General features: G+C 35.4%; 1 protein-coding gene across 4 annotated transcripts in view; it reads right to left on the minus strand.

Moving 5' to 3' along the window:
- Positions 1-13,950, minus strand: part of LOC115228566 — a 29,320-nt gene extending 15,370 nt beyond the window's left edge. Inside the window, exons 1-5 of one of the 4 annotated variants that reach the window (XR_003883223.2) lie at positions 13,576-13,950; positions 11,326-11,351; positions 5,943-6,011; positions 3,785-3,812; positions 1,243-1,535 (exon numbers count right to left, since the gene is read on the minus strand). Coding sequence is in view for 3 of the 4 variants with exons in the window: in XM_029799132.2 (XP_029654992.1) it covers positions 1,243-1,535; positions 3,785-3,812; positions 5,943-6,011; positions 11,326-11,351; positions 13,576-13,580 (421 nt within the window). In the remaining variant the exon portion in view is untranslated. Of the gene's footprint in view, positions 1-1,242; positions 1,536-3,784; positions 3,813-5,942; positions 6,012-8,720; positions 8,740-11,325; positions 11,352-13,575 lie in introns of those variants that run through there. The other 3 variants (XM_029799132.2, XM_036512871.1, XM_036512867.1) reach the window with 3 other exon arrangements.
- Positions 13,951-15,646: the final 1,696 nt, after the last annotated feature.

A 15,646-nucleotide genomic window follows, 5' to 3' on the forward strand; every position in this document is an offset into this window, starting at 1 on the left:
CCACATGATTTACTTTTTTTTTTTACACAGTTCAGTCATTTGACCGTAGCCATGCTGGAGCACCACCTTAAAGGATTTTAGTCAAAGAAATGAACCCAGGACTTATTCTTTGTAAACCTAGTACTTATTCTATCAGTCTGTTTTGCCAATCTGCCAAGTTATGGGGACAAACATACACACACGGGCATTTTTTCAGTTTCCATCTACCAAAGTCTATTCACAAGGCTTTGGTTAGCCCAAAGCTGTAGAAGACACCATGCAGTGGGACTGAACCCAGAACTACATGGTTGGGAAGCAAGCTTCTTACCACACAGCCATGCCTGAACCTTTTTATAAGCAAATATTTAACACTGTTCTTTTACTGTGCTAGATATTATACTTTGAATTTGATATATAATATTTTACAAATATGTATGGTTAATAAATTTGTATTTCAGTTGTCTGGTTTGGGATTTAATCCCAATGCATGGTACCTTAGGCAAGTATCTCCTACCATAACCTTAGGTGGGCCAAAACTTTGTAAGTGATATTTGGTAGGTGGAAACTGCAGGGAAGCCTGTCAGAGATAATGTTTCTCCTCTTGAGTGGTAGTCTTAATCTGCTACCCAGTTTAACAACACCACAAGTCTCTTGGGTGCATTCAGCAGAGTTTATTGCTGCCAGTTTTGGGACCAAATTTCCATAAGTGAATAACTTACCCCTATCATTTTGTAGCTCTTGAACAAATAGTTATGGACACTGAATATGTAAAAATATTTTAATTAAAACCAGTGAAAAATGTTAACAACCCCCAAAACATATAACACAGTATTTTACACTAGCAACGCCAGGTCATAGTGCTAGTGCATGCATATACAGCTGCGTGCATGTGCACATACACGTGGGTACTGTCCAAATCTCCCACCAATCACATACAGCTAGCTGGCATTCAATTGGGTTTTGGATAGAAAATTCACAAAAAAGTCACTTCTATTGATTTTTTAATGGCTTTGCGGAGTGACTGAGGAAATGTAAAGATGTGCACGACCACCCTTGGACGGTTTTGAATGACCATAGAAAGTGCAAGCCCTCTAACTGAAAAATTGTGGATTTGTATAAAGGACAGACACACATTTTGCCATTTATATATAGAGATACTTGTAGAAAATAATTTATAGTAAAAATAACACGCCAAATTATTTACATTGCATTTATGTCCTACAATTTTAAGATATACTCTGAATACAAAGAAATAATACTTACGATTCGATATGCCATTAACAGCATTGGTACCATTGCACTGCACATCAGTTACAAGCTTCATTTTACTGACTCTAGGATCTCTGAGTAATGAAGACACAGAAATGCCATGTCTATTTTTAACTAATTTTTTTACAATACCATTAGACACTAGTGATAATTTTCTTGGAAGAGAATTTTCGTTTCTAGTCGCAGATACAGTAATAGTTGGAGCTTGATGGGAAACGCCATCAGTTTTGTATGTTGTAATATTTTGGAAACTTGTAGGTATTAATGAAATACTTGAGGTCTTTGCGCTGTAGATAAGAAAAAGAAAAAAAAGTTTAGTATTGCTGTTCACTTGTCATAGTTATACATATCACACAAGTAAGATTGCATCAAACATTCAATTCCTTTATGAGACCACAAAAAATATTAAATCCTTTAGCATTCAGACTAATCTACCAAGCATGTTTATTTATTCAAATTGGTTTGATTTAATTATGCATTATCTCACTAGTTCTAGATTTCAATCATGATTGTATATTTTGACAAGGACATCGTATAGGTGTGAGAAGCCAGATCTGGTTGATTTGACCCTTTCGTTACCAACCTAGCTGAAACCAGCTCTGGCTCTCTGAGTACAAATGTCTTGTTTTTATAAGTTTTGAATTAAAATCATCCACCAAACTTTAGTCACAGTTTATGTTTCTAACAGTAGCTAAATGGTAACTAAGTTATTTTGCTAAATTCTTTGTTATATTTAATGTAATTGAAAAAAACACAGAGCATCTCAAAATAAATACAGTAACGAAAGGGTTGAACTTAAAACTGGTAGAATATTTGGGCCTGATATAACCAGTTTAAATGCTAAAGGGCTGAAACTCCAAAGAATTAGAGACTCTCAGCAACAAGTTTCATTTTTCAATGAAGAACTGCACACAAATCTAGAAGCTTGTCTTCATTACATAACCTGATTGACAATTCTACACTTACTAACATACTGCAACCACTTAAGTATTCTGCATCTGCATCTTTAAGCCAATGAGGAAACACTCATATAGTCACTCAACTTGCGAGAAATAACACCCAGATACCCATTAATCCTTTTGATGCCAATTTTAGTTTTATGAAAGAAAACTTCTCGTTTAAAATAAAAATTATCCCAATTTCAGTTTTGTTATTTTCCAAACATTTGCCTAATAACGACTTAAGTTTTAATAAATTCCTCTAAATTCCTGATTACTTTCACATTATTTGAAACACGTAGGTTATGTACTTCATTATAGATATGGTCAAGAAAAGGTTAATCACAGCTAACCATCTTAAAAATTGAATGGACACATTGGATAATGCAGTCCTAAATATATGTACCTCTGCAAAATATGGAGCATGACTCCTTACTCCACTCTACAATGTTTTGCAAGCTAGCTGATTATATAAGCCAACATATTCCATTTGTATTGTCTTAACCCCCCCTGTTATACCTATCTCTTTCAAAAGCCTAAACAGAACATAGTTCTCACATTCACATCCAATTCTTCCTCTTCCTATGATGCAATAAAAGAAATTTATCAAATCCAATTTAGTAAGGTCTTTGTGATCAATACTAGTTATCTTGGTTAAAGAGTTTGATTCCTGACAACTTGGTTTCAGGTTCAGTCCTACTTCGTGACACTTTTGAACAAGTGTCACCTACTACACCCCAAGCTGATCGCAGCTCTTTGAGTGGTTTATGATAGATAGAAACTGAAAGAAACATTGTATGAGTATGCATGCACATGTGTCTTGAAATCACAATTGTTGTAAATGAATGCCAGTTCCAATATTGTGCAAAAGCATGTTTGGCTATTGGCAAATATAACCCTACTTGGAAACAAGGGTTGGCACCAGGAAGGGCATCTGGCCATAGGATATCTGCCACAATAAACTCCATCCAACCCATGCAATCATGGAAATGTGGACATGATAAATTACACATTAAATAGTTTATTGGTTAGGAACCCAGGGAATTCACTATATTCTTAACATGAGTACGAGAAAAATTCAGCTGAACAGATAATAAATCAGACAGTAAGCCAAGACTTTTCAGGTGACTGGAATACCTCCCCTCCCACATTTGCAAACTGAAAAATCTAATATAGGATGACAAGAAACTTCAGTCTCCATGCAAATAATTTCTTAATCACTGTTCAACATGTCACTCCTCTCAATGATAACCAAATTCCTTCCTTACATCATGAAGACATAGCCTTTCAGCCACAGTGAATGCAATCTGCCCAGTAAGCTGGTAATTCCAAACAAACTCATTGATAAATCACACATAGGACAGGTTCTGCAAACCACAGTGAAGGCAACTTATCTAGGAGAGCAGTAGCACTGAATAGAAACTGACAGAACAGAGTAGACTCCTTAATCCTATTGTAGACACACTGTAAGTCAGCTAGTTGACAGAAAAGGCTTCTAGCTGTAAAAATCATGTCACAAGATGAACAAATATGGAAGATGCTGCCAGACCTAGCCAAGCTATATAAATAAACATTTGAATCGTTTAGTATATACTAACCTTGTTAAATCTTGCACTGGTGAAAAATCTAGATTAAAAAGAAAACATAAATGGTAAAGAAATCATTAAAAAATATAAATGGCAGTACATTAATTCATGATTTAGTCAAATCACTATATCTCTCCAAGAATGGAAAAACTAAAAATTTTATTTTCAAACCTTGGTGACAAAAATTACCAATTATTTTCAATAAGCAATCAAAATAAATATCAATGGTTCAATTTATAGCTACATGTGATCTTTACTGAGTGTATTACATGAGACATTAAAATTTTGTTATTTTACTCCTTATGTACCTCTACATCTGCCACTCCCTGAACTACCACATGATACTGCTATTTCCCACCAAGCCACACCTCCCACTCCTGTTCATCACACTACATTCACCTCTACCTTCATATCTAACCATCTGTTACTGTACCCTCCTGATCCACTGCCTGTATCTTCTCTTGCTTCCCGAGGGTTTGGGCCTGGCAACTTATAGCTACCAAACCTCTAAATATGCAGAGTAGCCATGTACCTTCTCCACAAGACACCTCCCCGACATAAAATCTTTCCACTCTCTCAAATGCTGCACCTCTTAATCAAGGGGGCTTTCCTATTTCCTTCTGCTTACAACCTTACCAGTGCTAGTGGCAAGAAAAAAGTACCCAGTAAGCACTGTGAAGTGGTTGGCATTACGGAGGGCACACAGCCATAGAAACCTTGCTTAAGCTGACATGAAGCAGCTCTGTAGTCCACTGGATTCTATCAAACCAGCCAACTCATGCCAGCATGTAAAGCAGGTTTTTAAATAATAATGGGACAACAGCAATGTATCTACAACTGTAATGAATTGGCTAGCACAGACTACAAAGCTTTGAGTATTTAGTTAACAACTCGTATTTGGGTTTGGCATGTTCCTCTTCAAACTTTGGCGCAACTCAACTCTTGTTAAAAATGCTCATGCTTTCAATATGTAGTAGTTTCTGTGTACACACCCAAGCTTACATCCCAACCCTACTGCAAACAGATTACTGAACTCACTCACTTCTGACACTATTTTTAGCTTTCTCAAACATCTCACTCACTGTTAACCAGCTATCAATAAAATGTCTTTTCAAGTTGAACAAATAAAATCTGTCTCACCAAAAGCATGGTATTCGGGTTTTTTTGTTTTAATTTGTTTTTCATGAGTACAAACATCATCAAGTGGATCGTATTCAATCTAACTGTATCAATTTAACTTTCAATCTTGAGATTACATATTTCATTCACTCACATTTATTTTTACTTAATACTTTTTAGAAGAGTACATGTTTATTAAACTTCAAGTTCACTATCAACCGGTTTTTTTTTTTGTAAAAATCTAGTGGCTGTGGTAAGAAGCTTGCCTCCCAATCACATGGTTCTGCATGGCACCTTGGGCAAGTGTCTTTTACTATAACCTCGGGTTGACCAAAGCTTGAAGAGTGGAGTTTGCAGAAGAAAACTGGAAGAAACTCGTCTCGTGTGTGTGTGTTTCTTTGTGTTTGACAACCGATGACGCTGTTTTCTCGTCTTCTAACTTAGCGGTCCGACAAAAAGATAGAATAAGTACCAGGTTTTACAAAAAATAAAAAAAAGGTGGATTTGATTCGTTCATCCTACAACGAGTTACTTCAGCAGTCTAATGACTGAAACAATATGTTATTGTAATTAAGAACTGATTGTTTAATTGGGTGGGGAGGGATGAGTGCGACATTTGAACTTTGAGCAAGAGGTACTAAACTAAAGAAAAATAATTTCATGTTGCCATGTGTCATCTGTTCTGTATAAATTATAAATAGCAGAGAAAGTTGTAATGCCTTTCTTGATAGAGCAGCGATGAAAAGGAGGGGATGGGTAAGCATGGGCACGACAAATCCCCCTGCTTTTCAGTTCATGAGCGGTTGATAGTCTCTAGTCACACCTTTCCAACTCAAATTTCTTAGACCTTAAAATAACGCCCGTCTCTAATACCCATTTCCTTCGCTGCCTATTACAACGCCTAAGTACCCCCCACCCATCAGGGCAAATTTTCAAAACAAAATTTACATAAGTTACAATAAAACTTTGTTGACGGACAAAAATCAATAGATGTACTAGTTTTTGTTTTTTTAAAATAAAACTGAAAAATATCTAGACAAAAATCCCTTACCCGAAGATGCTACAATTTCTTCAAATTGAGAGAGAAGTTTGTTATAGGATGTAGCTTCAATGACAACACCTGGAATAAAATAGTCTTTGTTACTCAACAGATAAATGTAAACTATAAAAATACTAAAGTAAACGTTTTAGTTTAACAAATAATACTTTAGAGAATCCTACAAAAAGTTTTCTGTAATTATATTAGTTTGTATTAATGCAGTTGTATCAATTACAGGAGAAAGTTATAATGTAACATAGGAATGATATTATTCAGCCTAAGCACAGGGAAGTAGAATAAAGTTTAAAATCAAATAGTATTTAAGATTTTAAGTCAATTCACGCAAAGAGTCCTATACTGGTTTATTGTGACAAAGACGAGTAATCCGACATTCAGACTAGTGCTTTTTCTCTTCAGGAATTAAGAGACTTGACTGAACTAAATACAGCTGAAATAGCAGTGTTCGTATGCATTAGAGGAAATAATCTTTAACACTCAAACATTAACCAAATGTTACAAAAGTTTATAAACAGTAAAAACTAACGTTCCACGCAAGAATATATATAATAAATAAAGATATGACTAAGATTACTTTCAAAAGATTGAATGATGTTGCTAAATACAAATGCATGCATAGTATCGAAAAGAGAAAAAAAAACTACGACAAAGAAGTTACTGACAAGCTGTTACTTTATTCTAATTGCCTTACATGCCGTTCTATTTTAATCCAAATCAGCAGATTTTGAAGAGAAGGCAGGACGTGTAAGCCGGAACATTTTCACTCATATCCAAAACTAAAATGCGTACACGTGGTCAAGTCAACCTACATTTATTCTCTCAAGACCTTCTCGAAAGCTTACTTGTACAATTATTCATCGATTAAAAAAAACGTTTTCAAATTCATAACAAAACAATCATTTCTATATTACATAACTAATTATTCTTTTAACTCAATAACAATGGTCTCGGTGAACGTGGAAACTACACGTTGCTTATTCAAGCATACGAGGGAACAAAACCACGAAGCAGTTGTTCAGTACGCTAGAAATAGCAACCAATCTTTAAACGATACATCATACTTTAAAAAAAAAAGGAGCACAGCTAATGTAATCCGAAAGAAAAAAAAAAGATGGGTTTTAGTAGCATTTGAACATTTTAAAATTTATTATTCATCCTTTTGTTTATCACTTGTTACTGACATTTGAATACAACGGACATAATTACATTAATATAGCTTGAGAGCAATCTATAAATATTAAATTAAAGCGTAGTAAAGACAACGATTTCATAACACTACTCTGGCAAAAGCTATTACTAATATGTTCATAGTTCTGTTTAAGATCATCAAGCAGGACGTGAAATTATTGTAAATTACATAAACTAAGATTAAAATAATGCCTATCATAGGGCACTGTTGTCGAGTTTACAGGGCTTAAAGATAAGAGCATGATCCCCACCCCCACACTAAACCCAAGTATAAACATAATTGTTAAAACGTCTACTTTTCCATGCTTGTATGAGAGCCAGAGCTTCAGGATTATTTTCTACGGGTTGGATGTCCTTCCAGTCACCAATCCTGACGTGTTTCCAAGCAAAATAATATATCCCAATGACCAGATCCGTTTTTGCAGAATATATACGAAATGATTCTGTATGACAGTGACACACACGCACTTGGTTTTGGGTTCAATTTCCAGTTTCATAACTTGGGCAAGCGTCTTCTATAACCCAAGGATGACCGAAGCAACGAGAGTGAATTTGATAGACGGAAACTGAAAGAAGCTCGCACGTAAAAAGCACCGTTCGATAGTTGAGTCGCATGGTGACAGGTGACCAAGACCTTTGGCGATATACCGTGCTTACGTAGACCTATCAAGCTAAGTGATACCATAGTAGTCGATCAATGGCACCAGAGCCGGTGGTACATAAAAAAAACACCCACTACACTCAGTGGTTGGCGTTAGGAAAGGCATCCAGCCGTAGGAACATTGCCAAATCAGATCAGAACCTGGTGCAGCCACCCCCCACTCCCGACTTACTAGTTTTCAGTAAAATGGCCCAACCCATGCTAGCATGGAAAGCGGACGTCAAATGATGATACATGACGATGCGCGAGTATCATATCGAAAATACACACGACAAACACCTTTCGTTTTGACTACCAAAATCCACCACGTGGTTTCGGGATCAGTCCTACTGCGGGGCACCCTTGGGCAAATTGTTTTCTACTACCGCTCCGGACCAATCAAAGGCCAGGTTCGGTAGACAGAAAGAAAAGCCTGGAAGCAATATCGTAGAGTCTATAAAAACAAAAACAATGATTGATCATTTTGAACACTAGAGTCTCTCTCTCTCTCCTTTTCTCTCAGCATCTCATGAAAGATGAGGGATTCATCAATTGAACTGACGCCAGTATAATTACTTTATGAAAACCGGTTTGATCTGACGAAAAACAAAAACAATGTGGTAGTCTATGAAAACAATCTAGACAAGGCTTGTATAATTTGCATAAACTTCAACACTGCAATATGACAATGATGAATTGGAAAGATCAATTAGTGTGGAATGAATAAATAAATAAATAAATACAGTAGCAACCGAACAATGCGAGGATTTCCTCAGACGATTAGTTGCTAGGGAAATAAGTTAACTGCTAGTAAATTCGTGTCCAGGACATGGCAAAACAGAAAAATATCGAAGAATACTTCTTGAAAAAAAATGTTTTCAAAAGCTAAAAGCTATTAACAAAAAGGGAAAACAAATTTATTAGTAACAAAAACAAGCACGTACGCATTTACGCGCGCCTGTGCATTGTTTCATCCGTCCGCATAACTCCAGTCAGCATGGAATAACAGGCGTTAGACGTTAAAATTGATGCGTGGTGGCGTGTTCTCCCACTGACATTGTTTTCCTACAACTTTCTTTAAAATGCACATTTTTAAATAAAAATTTCCAGAAATACATTTTAAATAGCGCAGATTACGATACGAGGGGGGAAAAAAACATTGAAAATAGGCAATAAATGGGAGAAGGGGAATCGTTTCACAAACCCACAATGGGCTTTTAATGAATTTTTTTTTATATATTTAAATTTTTCAGATAAGTCTTCGAGTATGTAGTCTTTATAAAATAGGGGAGGGAGTAAAATTGTAACCTAAAAAATTTTATTGAAAGATATGCATTTGACTAAGTCCAAGGAAGAGGTATGATCCTCCAAAGAAAAGAAAAAAAAAATTCGTTAAAAATTATCTATAAGAAAGTTATGACGAAAAACAAGGTCGGTGGGGAGTACACTCCTGTGCCTATTTTATCTTATCTAAACAAAGATGTTCATACAATTTATACCAATCACACTACACCTGAAAATAGTCCAGTAAAACGAGTGCAAACGTTTAAATAACCCCTATCATACAATTCCCTACAACTTTTTTTTTTGCCATGTGATGAATTCCATTTTAAACTTCGCCGTTAGTGAACAAAAATTACTTTGGGATTTTAGCTGACATTAAACAAAGCCCTACAGATGTTTCTTTTCAGTTTCATAAATTACCGCAGAAAAACCTATATATTGGCATCATTTCTTAAAAGTATACATGGCAAGCAATTCCACTGACTAAAGAAACTACAACGCATAACTGATCTGACTGAAAAACCGCAGCAAGCAATAAATTATGACTATTAGACCGTATCTACTCATTTAAAATATCTACCATATGCATGTATTAAAATGCCACGTGTATGACCTATATTGTCTTTAAAATAAAAGTAGACAAGTAAAATCGTCAGCAGATATATTATAAAAAAATATTTGAATTGCTTTTGACAAGCTGCTATGTAATATAAATGGCCAAATATAAATTCGGTTCATATATCGCCCTTTGCCCATTTGCAGTACAAAAGAGGGAGAAAGCTAACTAAATAATTGGCGATCAGCTGACAAGAGACAAAAAAGAATGTAGAGCATGGTATCAATTTTCAATTACAGAACGAGGAAAAGAAATAATAAAGGCTCCATAGAAAATAAATTTATCAACGAGGATGACGCACAACGATGATGATCGTTACCAGGCGCACGTGCGTCACTGATGAAAGCCGGTATCCCTGCAGTGAGACACTTTCAGACATATGGTTCTGTTGATTTCACATTCTTTCCTCTTGACATGCAAATAGCTTCAACGGACAACTACATTGGGAAATAATTTTATCGAGATCTCATTAGGCTGTTCAAACTGAATAAATAACGGATTTAAAAGCAGCCAATTTGTGGGGAAAAAATACTCAGCGAATTCACAAAAGGGGGATATAGATATAATTGAATAGTAAACCCAAAATTTCTAAAATGTATAAATTCAATATATTTAGTATTCAATTTTTACTATCAAGATTAGGTTCCGAAAGAATTACTAGCTGGATAGAAATCTCTCTCGCTATAAATATATAAACACACAGACACAATGCGCTCGCGCACTGATGGTTCTATTATTTTTTCTTATTAATAGCATAAGTTTTGACATTTTAATATGTACATAATTTTTTTACAAGCATCAGATTCGTTCGGAAATCCTCGCAACCTCTCTTCTGACTGTCCACATTATTTCACATTTGAATAAATTAACCAGTAACGCTACAACATGCCCTCTTAAGTACAAGTTTCAATGCCTGTAAAGTGCGATCGCCTGGCTAGGGTCGCCCTGGTGTAATTAATCCCCTATATACTACAGCAGTCAGTAGCCATCTTCTCACAACATTTTAGCAGTTGCTACTAAAAGCCAGTTATTCATTTCCGTCAGCTATTTCCCATCCAACACCAATTACAAGAGTTACTAAGCCTAATACATAAAACAACAGTTTCCTCAGACTAGATAGGAGATGGAGACCAAGTGGAACTATAAATTAAATGTTTGCAAAGCTTTAACTCAAAGCCAGATTTGAACAAACACAATGGAAGTAATGTTTGCAAAGCTTAAACTCCAAAACCAGATTTAAAATAAAGCACAGTGAAAAAGTAGAGGAGGGGGCAAATAGGATTGAAAACAAACTGGTTTTATAAGCTTCTGCAAAACAAATTATCACAGGATAATTTTGGTTAAGAGAGTTGAAACCTCTCGCTAGTAATGAATGACTTCGTGTGTTGAGAGAGAAAGAAATTGCTTTTTAGTCTAGGAGACCTGAAATTAGCAGTTTATTTGCCTCTTATGTGGTACAAAGGAAATCAAAGACTTAAGTCCTTGGTAACGGCGACCAGTACTAAAAATAAATTCCATGGAAAGTGTTTGTTATGAGACGAGGTGAAGGAAGAAAAAAGCAACATGTCCACTGTCCGGTTGAATGACCTGTGAACAAAAAACGACAGGGCGACAGGTTGCTTGCTACTTGAAGAGATATGACTACTTACTGTCATGAAGATTACTGCTGTTATTTCTGAAAAACAAAAGAAACAAAATCAGCCACAATAAAAAAGAATACAATATGAAATGTAATCAATAATAAATATTTATAATTTTATTTTTAATGTTAGTAATTAAAAATTGGAGCGGAAAATTGCCTTGAAATTTCGTTAATTTGATTTTTCTCCAGAAAGAACTTTGACTACAACTCAGCATTTCACATGGCTATTGAAGTATTGCAAGGACAATAGACTATCCCAGTGAATTAGAACGTCTCAGATTTTTATGCAGGACGAGAGCTCAAAACACCTGAAATAATTGAAGTTGTAGGACCGAGCCTTTTTAAAAAACAAAGGATCTCTTTTGCCCAATTAATAAAAATCATTCAAGTGCTGTTTATCATAGGGGTGGATTAAAGAAAATCTAGAAAAGAATTATAAAATTACAAAATCCCCAAAATATGTTTTTTTTTAACTGAAAAGTTATTTCAGAAAAAATCTATGATATGATCATTGGCTATCAACACAGGTCTATAATTCTTTATAATCTCTAACATTGAGAGTAATTGAGCTATTTATTTTATCGTCTTAACGTTGAAAGTTCAATTGTTTAAAACATAGTTCAATTCAAAAGATTAAGGTACATATGGAAAAGTTCATATAAACATTTCTTATCAAGTCTTCAACAATTTATAGACCTAAATACAGTTGTTTTTTTAAATGCGAATACCTAGGCAATAAAATGTGTTAAATGTAAATTCTACATCATTATAAATCAATATATATTTAGGACTGCGATTTGGTCGTAAGCTTTATCAACTTATGATTTTAGTCCACGTAAGGACAATGAATATAGGTTTTAGTAGCGAAAACATTTAATTGAGGAGGGAAAAAACAATTCAAGGAAGGAAAATGAGATTTCTCATCTTTGTAACATTGATTATAAGTCTCATTTCTCAAAACGTTTGACGATCTTTTTAAGGACTGCAAACACGGAAGAAATATGATATATCTAGGGATTCATGTTGCCGGTAAAGCAAGCCCATCAGTGAGAAACGGGTTGCCGAAAAGAAGGGGAAAAGAAAAATATTACTATATAAAGGAGTTCAATAAGTGTATCGAAAGATTGAAGTCTTTAAAAATATTTGCTAACGAAAAAGAAAAAAAAAATTACAATAGATTTATTTCTAAAAGCCATAGGAGTGGATATCACATACCATGTTTAGTCAGATCATATCGGACTAGCGAAAATAAACCCACGTGAATTGCGACTAAAAAGTTTACTAGGATTAAATGAGAGAATTCAAAGCAATTTCATTTAATGGTATTTAAAAAAAAACATTTTAAATTGTTTAATACACCACATAGAGCAACCTCATCAGAAAAATTGAGTTAAAATACTTTATTTAAATAGTAAAGCAACGGAATGATGGGATAATATCACTTCAAAATAACGATTAAGGCTCTTTATATATTTCAGACGTGTCATATTTATAATTGTAAATTCTATTATATATTTCCCAAAGAAACTTCAGTTGATTTCGAGATCATTAAGAATTTAATGAAAGTATAAAAGCAGAGAAGCCTAATTTAGAAGTCGTTAAAGAGAAATACCATGTGGATTAATAAAATGCCAACTCTCCTCCCTTCTATTGTGACGTTGAAAAACAGTTATCAAGTTGCGCAAGATCTAAGAGCTCGTTTTAACTAGTTCTAGTTGCAGAGTGAGAGTGCATTTAAAATTGATAGTGCCAATAAACAAACTGGAATGAATATAAATAATTTAATTCTATAAAAATTTAAGCTTAAATAAAAATGGAGAAGTATCGAGAGAAATCATAAAGAGGGGGATCGAAATTCAATAGTTTACGAAACGAAAACAGATCCCCGTTTTGTGGCCACTGCATACATGTGCGTATCAAAGACGTAGATGAATCACACATATACACACGTGTGCATGTGGGAAAAAAAAATCCATAAATCTGCTAAAGACTCCTTTCGAAACGACTATAGGCATTATTTCAGTTTATACCAATACATGAAAAAAATTACTTTCTTTTATTTTAATGAAAAGAATAGACAGCGCTTTTGGTGAGGTTTAACACGTGGCTTATTGAAGGAAGCCTTTCACGTCACAAAAATGCTTCCTAATAAGAACGATGGGCGATTTTTTTTTATAACCTGTAAATTTCAAATATACTTTTCAAAACTGTACAATAAAAATATAATTATAACATAAATGATAAATCGATAACTTACTTCATATTGGACAATACTGGTTACAGATGGGGTACATCCAACTATAGAACATGTCAGGCTAACTTTAAAATATCAAAATCGTCGATTATAATATAAATGAATATCCAAATCCTGCGTTGAGATTAGCAAAATACGTGCCGAACGATGCATCCACTAAAATAATAACAGCAACATAAAAACGGTAACGCACCGACTAAGCATATTGCAAATACCGACAGAAAAAAATAATAACCAAATAGATTTCTATATCGACTTCCCGCTCTTACAGTCACAACCACTCCTTCTTATTCATTTCTCCCTCTTCGTCTCATCGCAGTCATTGTCCTTATAGCCTCCCTTCCCTCCATACATCTTTCTCGCTCTCTTTCTCTCTTGCTCTCTCTCACTTTCTCGCTCACTCTTTCTCTTTTTCCTTCTCTGTCTCTTTCGCTGTCTCCGGTTGCCTCTCTCTCTTTCGCATTAGCACGCTCTTTAATTGGCTACTTCCTTTCCTGACGTGATTTGTTCTCCACCTCCTTTGCAGTCGTGACGTCACTTGGAGGGAACTGTACAGCTAACGCAGCAACCATTATGAAAACAGAGTGTTACGTAAAAGACACCGGCATCATTAAAGAAAAATTTGATTCATCGCTATCGGCGAGAGAGAAGCAGAAATGCATTGGGCTTGATTGACACGTTGATTATTATGGTTTACCATATGAAATATTTAGTAGTACAGAAAACCGAATTAATTCTCTGGATGACGATAATCTTATAACGTCTATCTAAATTCAAACTGACAACATCGTGCCTCGTTTCATCCATCACGTTTTGATGAGTTGCAGAAGCTGTACCCGTACAGTATCTCTGTATTTTTTGGCCCATGTCTTGCTGGAAGAGTTCTGCTTCTAGTTCACGCAGATCTGGATACCCCCCCCACACACACACACACACACTCTATCATTTATTTATTTATTTACTTATTTAATGCCTACCCCTACTTCGAGCTATCGAGGTAACCTTTCTTTAAACGATCATTCGATCTGTTACAGATACTTGCCATATCTTTAAATTACAAGTTAAACGAAATATACAACTAAAAACAAAACAGATTATGATTGGAAGCCTTTAATCATAGGCCTTCTTCATCAGGCTAAACCTGTTGCTAAGTAACAATAACCCCCTTTCACTTTTTCAACGAACCAACAACACGGGCGCACAGCTGTCGCTCGAACGGCAAGAAATAGCAGTCAAATCTCCCTCCAATCACACCTAGTATCTTAGAAAGTACACGTTTGATAACGAAGTGTTAGATGCAGATGTGGTTGTATGGTAAGAAGCTTGCTTTCCAACCAAGTGGTCTTGGATTCAGTCCCACTGTGTGGCACCTTAGGCAAGTGCTTTCTATAGCCCAGGTCGTCTAAAGCCCTGTGAGGGCAGTTAGTAGATGGAAACAAAGAAGCCTGGTGTGTGTGTCTTTGTCCCCCACTGTCTTTTGACAACCGTTGTTGGTTTGTTTGCATTCTTGTAACTTAGTGGTTCGTCAAAAGAATAAGTACTGTTGGCAATTAATTCGCCTAAACCCTTCAAGATAATGACTGAAACAAGTAAAAGATAAAAGATACTCCATATGATAATTCTGGGTCTAAGCAACTGCAACAGCAAAGTGGCCATGGTTTTGAAACTTAGGACATCAATTGATATTTGCTGGTCTCCTTGGAAGTGTAGCTGCAAACAATAAGTGTAAGTATTCCAAGGTGCACTGGGTGTTTGGATCCATAAAAGCTTTGAAATCTACACAAGTTCCAAGTTCTCATCTTTGGTACAATACGGTCAATTAACAGCTGTTCAACAGATTATCGTGATTTTGCTGTGTATATGGCTCAGTGGTTAAGAGCATCAGTCTCACAATAATGGGGTACTGAGTTTGATTCCTGGACCTGGCTGTGTGTTGTGTTCTTGAACAAGACACTTTATTTCACATTACTCCTGTTCAGTCACCTGTAGGAATGAATTGCATTGTCACTGGTGCCTTTCCCTTGGATAACAACGGTGGCATGGAGAGGGGAGGCTGGTATGCATGGGTAAAAAC

Source organism: Octopus sinensis, linkage group LG2, assembly GCF_006345805.1.
Source record: "Octopus sinensis linkage group LG2, ASM634580v1, whole genome shotgun sequence".
NCBI classification, from domain to species: domain Eukaryota; kingdom Metazoa; phylum Mollusca; class Cephalopoda; order Octopoda; family Octopodidae; genus Octopus; species Octopus sinensis.